Here is a 14,777-nt window from a genome sequence, read left to right as displayed (position 1 = left end):
CAGAAACCAAAAAGGGAGCGGTCAAATACAACCGATCCTGCCTTTCATAAGCCTACCAAAAGTGTCAGCAGACCTAAGCATGACCCAGTCCACACCATCTTCTTAGCTGACTAGGGAATCTGTTCTATGTATGAGCTGCAGTCCAGCTACCGAAGTGATGAGCTGAGAATCTGCATGCTGCTGCTGATCAGCATTCCTCACATCATGCTCTCAGCCCAGTTGAGGAAGGAGGCTGAGTGGCTGTGGCTGAATTCACAGCCATGCAGGCACCTCCTGCCTGGTCTGGGGAGAGCAGCTCACACTGGGCTGCCCTTCCTGCCTTTTCAATGACATTTTCAGCTTCTTGGCCCAAAATGCCTTAGGCCTGTTACCTCCCATGCTGTAGTGTTACCTGGTATCACATGGACAGATGCAGGAAATGTGGGATTGTGGGTTTTTTTGTTGTTGTTGGTTTTTTTAATCCAATATTCTCATTTTCAATTAAAATATATAATATATATTTAAAAAGGTTTAGAAAAGCATCTATGTAATTTTCAGCTACTTTTACATATAGATTACAATAATGTACAAGTCTTCCCCCCAAGGCGGTTTGAAACCATGGGGACCTGCCAATTCTTTCCCCTCAATCATATACAGTATCGAACACCAAATGCATTTGTTCCTAATACAGCTCTGAAAGAGAAGTCTGTCACTGGTACCTTCTCAGAGGGAGAGATGCCTAATACACCTAATGGGGACACGTTTAACATTGGCTTCATATTCACTGTAGAAAGTTCCCAGATTAGTACAAAAATATTTCATCTATAGAAAATGCCCTTCTGAAAAGCAACCAGGGCTCTGTTAAGGCCACACCCAGGCTTTCCATTTTTCTGCTGTAGCAAGACAGAGCAGAAACAAACCCCAAATGATGTTTTGATGTCCCAGGAACAGCTATTAGCACCTGTGCTTATTTTACAGCAGCCTGGTGTATCAGGAAATTGCTGACAACAGCATAGGGACTTCTTGAAACATGCTTCCGATTCAATGGGGCTCAGATGGCACAGTGAAAAACTCCATGCCCTCCTGTTCCATTCAGGTGGACAAGAGGAAGCCTTCTACACCACGATTACCACCCTTCCCTGCAGCATGATGCTGATGCTCCAGAGTGGGCACACTGAAACACTGAAACCAAGCCCTGAAACGGCACGCCCTTTTCCCACAGGCTTTCCACCAGTGAGCTCCTACCAATCCCTCTGTGAGCCTGTGGGATACCAAGTGCAAATCTGGTGGCTTAACCAAAACATCCAACTACTCTGCCCCTGAGGGCATGCCACGAGAGAGCAGAGCCAACCTTCCACCAGCCCGAGGCACTGGGAGACCTGCTGCCATAGCAGAGAGGACAGCCACTGAGAGATTCCTCCAGCAAACCCAACTCTTCACATGGGAAGACGCTAGTGCCTGGCACAGACTCTTCTGGCCAAGGTTTTTACCAGTGCTCCTCTTTGGAAGTGTAGAGCCCAGAGTCTCTCCTGATGGTTCAAGACAGGGTAGGTTTGTAGGAAGAGCCGTGACACACAACAGGATTGTTATTTTTAAGCTCTTCCTGTTGCAGCCAGATGCAGGTCGTCCCTTCTTCCCAGGCGGGCAGCCCCTTCTGCCCAAGGCATGGTGTGCAGGGAAACCAAATCCAACATGCTCCATTCTTTTCTCTGCCAGGGTGGGAAGTGAAGTCAGAACCCTATCTTCAAACCTGAAGGACACTAGGAAGAAGAATAAAGAGAACGGTTAGATGTCAGTCTAAGTGGGAATCCTGGATGCACAGGTAAGGAGTTAACTACTATCCACCAGCCCCTGCTGCTCAAAGGATGCCAGCTTGCATCAAGGAACAAGCACAGATCACAGGAGACCTTGACCAATGGAGAGTCAAGTGGAGGCTACAACTGCTCAGCTTCAAGCTTTAGAGTACAACTGAGAAGGAAAGAAAATGAAAGCACAAAGGTCAAAAGTAAGCACTCCTGGAAGGCACCAGTGAAGCTCTGCAAGATAAGGAGGTTTAAAGAAGGACTTGGCTAACACCAGAGGCATTGCAAGAAAGCAGCAAGGAAAAATTACTCTCCACCTTAAGCAATCACAAATATCAGCGGGCAGGGAAGAGACTATTAAAAAAGAAAAAGAATTTTTTAGAAATCCTACACTAAACCTCTTTATCTCATCCACTTAAAGAAATCCTCCATCTACCCACAAACTTGGAGATTGAGATGAGCTCTCAGGCAGTTCTTCCTTGGGAGGGTGCTGAGGCGCTGGCACAGGGTGCCCAGAGAAGCTGTGGCTGCCCCATCCCTGGCAGTGCTCAAGGCCAGGTTGCACACAGGGGCTTGGAGCAAGCTGCTCTAGTGGAAGGGGTCCCTGCCCGTGGCAGGGGTTGGAGCTGGAGGAGCTTTAAGGTCCCTTCAAACACAAACCAGGCTGGGATTCTGTGAACTTCATGCATGGAACAAAGCAAGTCCATTGTTTTTAATATCAGATAGCTCCTATAACATAACCATGCTGTTAAGAGCTCATGTTCTACCTCTTAAGCATTTGATTATAGACATCTTCACCACTAGTAGGCCCTACCCTTCGGTAAACATTCCCTCAGCTTTTCTGCTTTACATTTAAAAAGCCCAGGTAATGAAGGCACCAAGGACCACAGGACAGCTTGCATGTGTTTCAAAAACACTCCTGTGGTAGTGAGAAACAACAGGAATTTCATTCAGGTTGCTGCTGTACTCCATAAAGGAGTTTACTACCTGGTGAGTTAAATCTACCTACCTTTAGACAGCTTTTTCTCCTTCTGAAAGGGAATGCAGCTCCCCCAGAAGCTTTTACTCAAAGAGCACTGTACTTCCAAGGAGGTACCTAACTGCTGCAGAGCTGGGCACAGGAACTATCCCAGACAGGGCTGTTCCCACTATAGAGCTGTAGCATTTTACATAACTACACCTACCTTTTTGTGCTCCTGAAGTTAGCTTGGTACCCAGGTATGGTTGGAGGCCTGTGAGGTGCTGGGATAGCTGGGAGTAGACAGAATGGGCTCAAAATTAAAGTCCAATCCTTCTCCATCCATAAGTTCGCTGTTGATGATGTAATCCATATCGCATTCAAGGTCTTCCATGTACATGTCAATGTCCAGGTCAATGGGCAGCCTGTCCTGGTTCAATCCCAAGGGAGCAGGGCTAGCAGAAGAAAGAAGCAGTGGACTGCCCAGCTGGACTGACTGGGCAGTTGTTGCAGAAAGCGGAGCCTTCAAACTGGTGATGCTGGCAGTATTCTGAGATGTTACTATAGGAAGTGTTGATGGCAAAACACTGGCACTGACTGGTTCTGCCTGCTGCTCTGTAGGCTTTCCTCGTGGATTGCCTGAGCTCATCTTACTCTGGGCAGCTTGTCCGCCTAGCAGCAGAAGAGTTCGGCTGTTCATCCTGTTACCAGTCTGCGGGAGAACTGGATCCACCTGAGTCATCATAACATCCCTTGGAGGTGGAGAGCTGGATGTCAGAAGAGCTTCCAAGCTCTGAGGGGCAGAGAAATGGCTGACAGAACTTTGTAGTGAGATATCAACAGGATTAAACAGGGAATTGCCAAAAGTAGTGGTCTGACCAGCTGCATTCCGCAAGGAAAAGCTGGAATCTCTCTGGGTCTGACCACTCGAGGGAGATTGCTGGGTAGATAACACAGATGAGCTGGGAGACATCAAATTTAACCCATCAATGAGTTCAAGCTCCTCAGTCACAGTAGGTGGAACATTGCTGGATGCACTAGAGTACACCAGAGAAGGAAGTAGTTCTTCATCATGGAGGTCATCCTGCTCTGTCAGGATAGGAGAAAGCCTGGCACTAATGGTGCTTGCATTGGAACTGGTTCGAGGCCGGAATGTGTTCCACATGTCAGAGTCCTCATTGCTTCTTGACGATGGGCTCCCAGGCCACTTAGGGAACTGGGAGCCAGGACTGTCAGCAGTAGATTCTGGAGCAGACTGGAGAGGAGGCTTCTTTCTGGATGCTTTACCTCTGACTTTTGCAAGTTTGCTGCTGTTGTCCATGGAGGCAGCTCTTCTTCTTGGTGCTTTGCCACTTTTACCACCCTCAGGGTTAAGCATCCACCAAGAACTCTTCCCTGTGGCTTCATTATGGACTTTAATGAACTTGCTGTGCAGGGACAGGTTATGTCTAATAGAGTTCTGAAAAAAAAAACCACAGAAAACCAGAAACACAAAAGCAGGATATGAGGAACTTTCCCATCGAGACACTGCATGAGCATAAACATATTCAGACAGTTCATAGAGAATAAACTTATAACAAAGACCTACCCAGTAAAAACTGCTATACCTCCTTGAATATGCTTGACAGCACTAGCACGCAGTGCCACATCTCACTGCAGCACCAAGGGTGAAACTACCACAACTAGCAAAATTCTAACAAAAGAACTTTTCAAGACAATGCAGAATCTGCAAAAATTAGGCATACCCCAGAGCAAGCAAGTCCCTTCCCAAATACAGGTTGCAGCTTCAACATAAACCTCATTTGAGCTAATGCTGCTCCCACCTTGCTGCCAACCCCACTACTGAGCATAACCGTGGCTGAACATTTTAAGCACAGCCTGGCAGCAAATAAAATAGACTGGGTACAGAGAAAGAGCAAACCACTTCTAATTCCGTACACCCAGCACTATCTCCATCCCAGAGCCAGAGAAACACGGGGAAACTTTGTGGAACAAGAGTCCCAGGAATCCTAGAGCCTGACAGCCTCCCTGGGCACAGAGGCAGCACGCCTTCCTCTGCCTGTGTTTCTCATAGGGCAAGATGTTTGGTAGACACAGCACATGCCAGTTTGAGTCTCTCCTACCTTTCCATTTGGCAAGATATATTCCTTGCCTCTCCTAACTCCCTTCTTTTGGCTTTGCTAGAAACTGCAAGCTGACATATCTGTACACCATCATCAAACTGGATTTCCATCCCGCAACTGCTAAAAGCCCTGGTATTTTAGATTGAGCAAGCAGTAGCTCCCTGTTTGAAGAGATCTTCCATGACTCCCCTTGAGGCCTGTGTCATGCATGTGTTTGATAGTTGCATTTAATTTGTTTAGATGGTCAAACACATCCTTGAAAGGTGCTACGCTGGTAGCATAGCAGTGGTCCAAGTGCAAGATCTTTCTCACACAAACTAAAAGGCAAACAGCAGCCTTCAGCTTTCATGCATTCCCTCTTAATTCTGAAGCAAGTCAACTGTGCTTTTACCACCCTTTCCCACCACCTCTCAACACAGTTCTTTCCTGCCTGCTGCCTTCCCTCTCCCCACCCTTTTCCTCTCGGACAAGTCCTCCCCATGCTAATTTTGGCCACCTCACCAAAAGTGCTATCCTAGAACAAAGCAGATGTAGATAAACAACACAGGGAAAGCGGAAAGTTTGCATGGAGAGGGAAGAAGGTGTGAGAATCACTGTTAGCTTTGGCTGTTGGGAACGTGGAGCAGACTGACTGCTTATTGCAATCAGTATCAAAGCATACATGTGCTCTGACTTGGAGAGCGCCCCAAGGGTTACTGCAGAGCCAGGGCCTGATGGAACATGCGTTAGTCAATGCTCTTACACAGCTTTATGATTTGCGTTGTTCACAGTCACAGCTGTACAACACTCCTGCTGGCACCTTCTCCAAATAAAGCTTTCTTTCCCTTCAAGTGGTGAAGAAAGTAATTCAGACTGGTACCATGCCTCCCAGAAGGCTGTTCATTTCCTTTCCAAAGAATGCCCCCCCCCCCCCCCCTTTCCCAGCTTGATGTGCATTACTGTGAGTACATACTCCTGCAGCAACAGGAACCACCAGGTTGGCACCAATTCTTCATTTATTCTTCTGAAAGTAACCTGTGAACTCATGATGACACCCAGTCCTGTCAGGAATGACCCGGCAGCTTGTACACACAGTGTACATTTGGAGTCTCATAACCAGCTACTGTTCAACTCAATTTACTAAAATGGAACTTTAAACCAGTAGGTCCAGGACTTCAAAACATCCCAAATATTCTGTCGTCTTCTCATGCATGGCTACAGGCAGGGTTTTAATTCCTGGGTCAGCAAAAGCACACTGGCACTTCTGAGACCTCAAGAAAAACAGCTCCACTTTGGGTATCAGAAGGGACAATGTTAGTAAGCCGTTTTCCAGATTTTTTTGGCTGAAAAGCAGCTTGAAGAGAGACATCCGGGAGTAAGCGCAAGATTCACAAGAACACAGATATGTGAAGCCTAATACCTTTCATGAAACAGTCTCAAAGTGTTTCTGCATGTTACTGCTGAACTGACATAACAGCTAATAGCTGCAGAAACAGGTAATTGCTGTAGCACTCCTTCCTCATCTTCAAACTCTGCTCCTTTAATAAAGAGGCATTGGTGACCCTATGAGCTTGCTCAGAGAGCTAACCCAACTGCAAAGCAGCCTTATCCTCCCTTAAAAATCACAGAACTCCAGGTCAAACCTGACAGAGGGAAATGACAGCCGAGTCACCCAGGCAACCCTGACGCGTTTCCTTGCTCCATGTTGAGCAACTCAAACCAGAAACATACAGATGACATTAACTTTTTAGATGCTCAGCTTCAGCAGTGTGGGATCCCCATGGTTCGAGCACCAGCCATCCACACAAGAGCTTGGCTCTGCAACATCTTTGACCATAAGGAAACATGACCTGAAGGAAGAGGCAGAGGCAGGAATCCTCCAAATTCTTAGGGACCTCCTCAACAAATAGTTTGGGATGGTTATTGTTGTTTATTCACGCATCTTATACAGGCTCTTGTGACTGTACATTAAGTATTGCAGTGGAAACCTGTATGTGTAACCCATGGGAGATCAGAAGTTACTCCTGGAGCCATCTTCAGACAAAACCATCTGAAATCCGTGACAGTACGGAAGAAACCCCAAGAGCGTGGCTGAAGACATCTCTTGTACACTGGAGGGAGCCTGTTCAAAAAGGGCCTCAACCACTGGGGTACGAGCTAGGACACATGGCCCAGCCACAGGAGCATGACGAGCAGCAGACACCCGCTGCTTACCACATCTCAGTTACAACATAGAATAAGTATTTTGATAAAATCTCCCAGCCCTATTTAAAGGGCAGGAGCACTTCTCACCAATGGCCCAGGCCTGCCCCACACCAGCCTCAGTGGTGCTGCGGACACTGCCCAGCAACAAACAGTGCTTCAGTCTCAGGATGGGAAATTAGCCCCAGAAGCTCGCAGCACAACCAAGCAATTATCCCAGTGGATCAGCCTTCCGGGCAGCTGCCATGAATACCCAAATAGCATGGAAAAACGCATACAGAAGAGAGCATGCCAGTGAAAGCCTTCCCAGGGGACTATATGGCTATGTAGGTAAGGTTGAGGTAATCTACCACAAACCCAAAGTTTTACTCAGAGCAGGTCAGAACATCCAGGATGGTTTGTTCAGACTTGAAGGTTCCTCACACTAAAAAACAGGTTTAAACTCACCTCCTGCGATGTACTTTCTTCTAAGAACAGATGCACCCCACCTGAAGCACTGCATCCAGCTCCTTCTCTCCCACTACAAGAGAGGAGCCTTCTCTTCTCCAGGCTGACCCAGCCCACCTCTCTCAGCCTGGCTCCAGAACAGAGCTGCTCCAGCCCCTGCAGCATCTCCATGGCCTCCTCTGGACTTGCTTGAGCAGGTCCATGTTTTCCTTTCTGTAATGTTTCAGTGGGAGCCCAGAAGAAAATCCTAGCTCTTTAAAAAACAAAGGCCAGGGCGATTTTCAAGTTTACCAGGACAGGCAGGCATATACCACAAAAGCTGAACAGCTTTTATTGTATATCAAAAGCTGACAGAGCAGAAAAAACTTGCTGGAACACATCTCAGCAGCAGCCTTTTCCTAGGACTGCCTGGAAAATTAAGCCATGCTGCAAGGAACAATCTTTCAGCAAAGCAGCTTTCCAGAACAAACTGGCAGAGAGCAGAAAAATGTAGCAGAAAAATCTCCAGGTAATTTGACTGGCACTCCAGGGGGCAAATGGCCTTTTGCCAAAAGACAGGCTCCTGCTTTTGAGGGGAACAACTACACTCAGTAAGGCTTCAAGTGAAAAAGTTAATCTTACACTTCCATACTCACTCTGAGCATTGCAGCTTGTTTGGGAGAAGGAGCTGTTAATGGCACTTTAACAAGGGTTAAGTACGTATTCCTTCATTGCAATGGTGGGCCCTCACCCACAGCTGACCACTCATCACTATGTTTTATCCCATCTGAAAAATAGAGCACCTGGTGACCCCAGACTCAGACCATCATCTTCTTCCTACACACTGCCTCATTTTCCAGACCCAGCACTCCACCATCCTCCCGTCACTGCCACCACCCTGCCATACCCAGCTGCCTTCCTCCCTCCTCACCACTGCTTGCTGTGGCCATACGATTTAAGGATTAGTGGGATTAAAAGGGAAGATTCTGTTAAAAGAAAGACTGATGGACAAAACCCACCCATGCTCCTCAGGTTTCCCTGCTAGACTCTTCACTACAGCCTCTGAACAACTGTCCTTCAGCTTCTGTTATTGTCTCCCCTACTTTAACAAAATCCAGCTAGGCTGTCAGCAGCTGGGACAGAGAACATCCTGCTGCCACAAGCACACATCACTACCACCACATGAATGCATCTGGGAGCATACAAGGTAGTGGCAAGAGTCCAGCAGTTTCCACCCAGCCCCAGCTACTCTGGATTCAAAGAGCCAGACCCTCCCTCCCCTTTCAGGGCAGCAACTTCCAGAAACCAAAATAATCCCAATTTAGAAGGAAGCAGCACCTACACCATCAATACAGATTAACCGGTCTTAATCTGTACCAACCTTTTGCTTTACAGCATCAAGTCAGTTATGCCTCTGTGAGCAAAGACTGGGAAACACTTTGAATGTCTTCTCAAACCATCACCTTGATATTATCATTACTAGAAGTCAAGAGCAAACCTGTGTGAAGCGTTCCCACCAAATGTTTCTTCCAGGTAAAGGGTTTCTTTGTGGAATAAGCAAGCTCTCCAAGGAGTGATCTGGGCCTTCACCTGTCCCTGTTAAGAAGCTACAATTCTGAGCCAAAAAAATTCTTCAAAGATATGGGGACACTCCACCACAGTCCAGATAGATAAAAGCAAACAGATGATGTGACCACTTTAGGAACCAACCATTGCTTTTTTTGTAGGTCTGACTACAGAAACCAAAACTAAACCCCATAGAAGCCAGGTGAGCAGTAGTCCATGTGTCAGTGAACAGATGAACAATAAACTTTTCCTCTTTACCAAAAGAAGGGTTCACATAATTTTGTATATACTACTTCAATTTATTAGCAAAACATAAATATAACGTGGCTAAACCTACCAGCTACTGCAGGCAGAAAGAGTCCGGAAGATGGACAGGCTTGCTTTTGTCTGCTGGCCAGATGGAGGAGCTTCAGAGGGCCACAGGACAAGCAGCTGCTCCAACCCAAGGGAGCTCTGTGCCTGCTCTGACAAAAAGTCAGACACCCTCAGCTCTGGGAGAAGCTGGGAACCACAGCACTGGAAGCTGTGAAGTCACTGTCATCTTAAACTGAATTGCAGGGCACATGCAAGGCCCTGAAAGCCCTCAGCCAGGTCTCCTGATCCATGTGGTTAATATCAACTGCAGGCAACACACATACAATGCAAGCATGGAATGGGAGGGTTGAAAGTAAAACGCTGCCTACTGTAACAAAGAGGAAGAGCGAGCTGAGTTTCCAGGTGGATGACACATTCCGTTTCAGACAAGCAGAATGCTTGGCAATTTTTTAATCATAATACAACTACCTGAGCTGTACACATACAGTATGTGTACTTACAGGTACACACGTGAATGGAGGCAAAGTACCAGAATGCAGAGGTGTGACTTCAGCCTCCTGCAACTAATCACAGACTGGTCTGGGTTGGAAGGAACCTTAAAGATCATCTGGTTCCAACCCCCCCTGCCTCAGGCAACACTGCAGCATCATTTGTTCTTTCCTTTCCAATGCAAGCATAGGAAATGCCCAATTTCTGCTCCAGTGAAGCATCTTTGGAGGGTGAAAATGATAGCCTTAAAGTTCATTCTGTTCCTACAAAGGGAAAGACAACAGCTTGGAGAGAACACACAGGATGTCTCACTGAGGAAGAAAAGTCCTTAACTTGTCCTCAACAGCTCTTCATTGTGTCCAACTTGCTCATACTCACGGAATGGTTCAGGTGAGAAAGGACCTCCAAAGCTCATCCAGTCCAATGCCCTGCAATGGGCAGGGACATGTTCAACCAGACCAGGTTGCTCAGAACCACATCCAGCCTGGTCTGCAATGTCTCCAGGGATGGGGCATCCACCACCTCTCTGGACAACCTGTGCCAGGATTTTACCACCCTCACTCTACAAAGTCTCTTCCTCACATCCAGCCTCAATCTCCCTCTTTCAGTCTAAACCCACCACCCCTCCTCCTGCTGCAACAGCCCCTGCTGAAAAGTCTCTCCCCATCCTTCTTATAGGTCCCTTTTAAGAACTGAAAGGCCGAAATAAGGTCTCCCCAGAGTCTTCTCTTCTTCAGCTGAACAACCTCAATTCTCTCGGCCTTTGCTTACAGGAGAGGTGCTTCAGCCACTCATGATTTTTGTGGTTCTCCTCTGAACCCTCTCATGGATGTGAGAAATGCAGCCATGAGGCTGCTTCAGGGGGGTTTATGAGCTTCTGCTTTATTCAAAACCCTCAACACCTTGCTCTCCAAATAATCAGAAAGCCAGAAGGAATTATCCTCTTATGCACAGAGCAGCTTGCAGAGAACCGAGGATTACAAAGCAGCAGCACCACACGTGCCCCTGCGAGGGCATTTCTGTCTTTCAGGCTGGTTAATTCTTAACTTCAGCCGCACACCAGCAAATCTGTCCTTTACAAAGCGCTCGGAGGAGTTCAAGAACAGCAAACACTACCTTCCTCGAAACACAGATCCTTCCGGAATCCACAGGGGTTACACCCTGGCAGTTTGCAACAGCTGCATTTCCCCCCATTGTATAGTGGAGAAGGACAGCTGGAAAGTACTTGTGAAGCAACAAGGACTTGATGGGATTTATATTAACTAAAGTAGATTTTAAAAGTTTTTAAAGGCACATTTCTTTTAAATTCCCATTTAAAATTCCCTATTAGAACTACACTACATACAGGTAAGATGCATTGTCAGTACCACTTGCCCAAACAACACAGAAATACCAGAACTAGGAACTGTAATATTCACAGGCACCCAAATGCTGCATCAGCATTTAGCTGCAGCTCCACATCAATTTCCTTTATCCCAACTCATTCAGTTCAAAACTGAGGAATCAATAAAGCAAAAAAAGTTCCAGACGATTTCCTTTTACTTCACAGATTATTAAAAATAAATAAATAGAAAAGAAGCAGAGCTCCACAGCTTTAAAAAATAACCAGAAGAATGACAACAAAGCACCAGGCAGGTCCATTCCTCAGCTAAAGAAACACATTTATTCAGTTTGTCTTAAATATAAAACACACACCTACATAAATGTAATAAAATTTAATTTATTAAAATGAAATTTAAGTAACTCTAATAATTTACTCGAAGTCCACAAAATCAAACTGAACTCGTTTGATTGATTCCGCATCTTTAAAACTGTGTCTAACCTGCTTCCATCCAATGCACCTTGATGCAAATAAAGTCAGTAAAACAAACAAAACCTCTTGCAAATCTATAGAGCTGATTGTTAACATCGTTAACATAACAAAACAAGAGTAGAATTCAGAGCTCTGCAGTCACACGTGATGGGGCACACATGCTGCCAAGCCCTGCCAACAGGACTGGCGAGAACAGGGAAGAAAAGGCAGCCTCTTACTGAGCATGTAAGGTTAACCACACTCCCCCACCCCTCAAACTCTGACAGTATTTGCTAAAAATGGAAACAAGTTTTTATAAGCATTTTCCCCGGCACTGTAACAGTTTCATCTGCATTTCTACCATGGTTTTCTGTTTGCAGGTTCAAATCAAGGGTCTGAAACTGCACTAATCAAAAGGCAGGCTGATTGCCACCACCAATGCTGGCATTCTGCCCTCCCACATCTTTCCTGGGAAGAGGTTTCTGTTCTCTTCCCCTCCTAAAGCCAGCCAGAGTTAGTCCACTCCCAGGATGAAAACCTACAACTGAATTTCCCACTGAACAGTCATCACAGTACAGCTCCAACAACAGTCTCTGAGCAGGGACCTCACACATGCACAAGTTCTCATTCCCACCTTTCTGCAAGTTAAGTCCAACTGCGCTTCCCAAAACAGATACACAGTTAAACCACAGAGTAATTACGAAGACCGATGGTCCTGTTGCACATAAATGAATACAGCAAAAGAACAGCCACACTTAATACAGCCAGAAGTCTACCTTTTCCAGTAGGTAGCATCCAGTCCAGCTGGACACTTTGCTATAGCCCACCTTCCCCACAATATCGTGGATACGTTTCAGAAGAGTAGTCTCAGGCACTCCTGCCAAACAGGTACAGACATATTCGTGAAAAGAAAATGTACCAGCTCCATAAGCTGTCTGCCAAAGTAATGACTCCACACAGTGGCAGCAGGACCAGGACAGCACACCTAGCCTGAGGAAGCAAGAACTATCTTCCAGTGAGAGCACTAAATCTTCTGAAGAGAAAGAAAATGCACCCAAGCACTGCCCCAAATCAGGTCTTAATTAGGAGGATTCAACCTGCACAAAGGAGAGAAAAAAAAGTTTCAGTGAAATAACGTGTGCTCTCCAAGACATGTCAGTGAGCAGGATACATGGAAAAGATGGTCTTTCTATCTACCTGTGCCAGCCTAGGCTGTGACATCTGTGTCCCTCTCACTGCATTCCTACCTTCTGTCGGGCAAACATTCATACTCATGCAACCACATGGGGTGCCACTTGAGAGCTGAGCCAGCTGAAAGCTCACCTGCCAGAAAAAGCAGAATTCACTCTCTGTGCTGACTTACTGCTCAGTCACATAGGCAGAGGAGCATGTGGCTGGAGTCACGGAAGCCCTAAACCACGGTGTCTCAAGCTGTGATGAACTGCTAACCAACACCGCAAACAGAGAGGTACACTGCAACCAGGAGCCAAACAAACACAACTCCAGCCTGTAGCAAGAGCAGAACAGAGTCTTTAGACTACAGTCACCACAGCATCCACTGTGATAGATCAGGACAGCCCGAGAGACCATTTGCCAAGAAAACTCTCACATCTCCCTTCCTCTTCACTGGAGTCCGCTTGACTAAAGAGATGGGAACAACCAGCTGCTGCCTACAGAAGACAGAAACTGAGAATAGCTCTTTTAATAGAGCTTCCCACACGCCTACTTCCAGAACAAGAGGAGAATACAACGCTGAGACCCTAGAGCAGGATATTGCTTTCACTTTTCTGAACTCCAGCCGAGATTGCCGGTCCCTGCGTGGCCACAATGCTGACACTGCTCTGGGACACAACAACCTTTTTAAAAGGAGTCTCCTGAAAGCCAAGAATGCCTGTTATGAAACAGTTATTTATATTGAGCTTCAGCACAGTCATGTGACAAAGCACCACAGCCTTGCGTTTAAAACCCCTTCAACTGATGCTTCGCCTCGCACAGCGGTTATCACGGCCTTTTTTACCGCCCCTGGCTCCTTCCTGGACAACTTCCCGAACTCGAAGGGCACACAAAGCCGTCTCACAGGGCTGTGCCGTAACCACCCACCCTGAGACGCCCGCTCCTCCCTGTTCCAACTGCACAGAGCCTGAGCTCGGGCTGGGTCTGGAAAGCCCCGTCCCCGCGCCCCCGGGCGGGCAAACCCGCACCAGCCGAGCCGAGCGGCTCCAGCAGAGCAGAACCCCCGGCCCCCCGCTGGCACCGCCGCCGAACCCCAGTAGGGACGAGTGGCGCCAGGTGAGCGCAGGGAAAGGGCCGGGGAGAGGCCGAGGAGCAGGAAAGCGCCTCGGGCAGTCGCTCCTCGACACGTCGCCCCGGCGCCGGCCCGCCGCGGGAGCCCCGCCGAAGGCCGGGCCCATCCCTCCCGCCCCGTCGCGCACCTTCCAGCCGGCGGAGCTGTTGCTGTCGCCCTTGTCCTTGAAGTAGGGGACGGAGCGGACCATCCACTCGTAGATCTGCGCCAGCGTGAGCCGCTTCTCGGGGGCGCTCTCGATGGCCTGGCTGATGAGCTCGGCGTAGGACTGGTTGCCCCAGGCGTTGCGCCGGGAGCCGCCCTTCCGCGCCGCCGCCCGCGCCCCCTCGGCCCGCCCGGGGCCCGCCGCCGCGCCGCCCGCGCTCTCCTCCGCCGCGCCCGCCGCGCCGCCCGTCTCCGCCGGCAGCTCAGGCCGCGGCAGGGGCCAGGTGCAGGAGCGCGGCCGGCTCTGCGGCTCGAAGTCGGGGTCGATGTCGGGCGCCGCCGCGGCGCCGCCCGCCTCCGCCATGGGTCCTCCCCACCCCGCACCTCAGCGCCGTCGCCTCTGGGGCTGAGCGAACCCCCGGCAGCGCATCGGCCTCGCCCCTGCCCGCGCCGCTTTGTGAGCGCTGGGCCCCGCCGCGCCGCTCTGTTTACCAGCGGGCAGCGCCACTCATTGCGCCTGCGCGCGAGGGGCACGCCGGAAGTCGTAGTGCCGGCGAGGCGGTGGTACGCGGCGCGGCACGGCCGGAGGACTACAAAACCCAGCGTGCACCGCCCCGGGGGCGGGGTCAGGCCGCGGAGGGTGCGCGTGGCAGGCGGCGCGCCCCCGGCCGGCCTCGGTTCTGTGCCCGCCGCGCTC

The 14,777-nt window shown here is 48.8% G+C and overlaps 1 protein-coding gene across 1 annotated transcript; it reads right to left on the bottom strand.

The window, feature by feature from the left end:
* Positions 1-426: 426 nt before the first annotated feature.
* FOXO4 (forkhead box O4) lies at positions 427-14,592 on the bottom strand. The gene is made up of 3 exons (XM_061446316.1): positions 14,064-14,592; positions 2,966-4,198; positions 427-1,739 (listed from the first exon to the last, which is right to left on the bottom strand). Exons 1-2 carry the CDS (start codon positions 14,442-14,444, stop codon positions 2,984-2,986), a joined length of 1,596 nt encoding a protein of 531 aa, XP_061302300.1. The 5' UTR covers positions 14,445-14,592; the 3' UTR covers positions 427-1,739; positions 2,966-2,983.
* Between the last annotated feature and the right edge of the window lie 185 nt (positions 14,593-14,777).

The sequence above is a fragment of the Pezoporus flaviventris genome, unplaced genomic scaffold (genome assembly GCF_033815535.1).
Source record: "Pezoporus flaviventris isolate CSIRO_AGI_PZ_B2104156 unplaced genomic scaffold, CSIRO_AGI_Pfla_v1 ptg000005l, whole genome shotgun sequence".
NCBI lineage: Eukaryota > Metazoa > Chordata > Aves > Psittaciformes > Psittacidae > Pezoporus > Pezoporus flaviventris.
The sequence above is the reverse complement of the archived record's forward strand: the minus strand, read 5'-3'. Positions and strand labels throughout refer to the sequence as shown.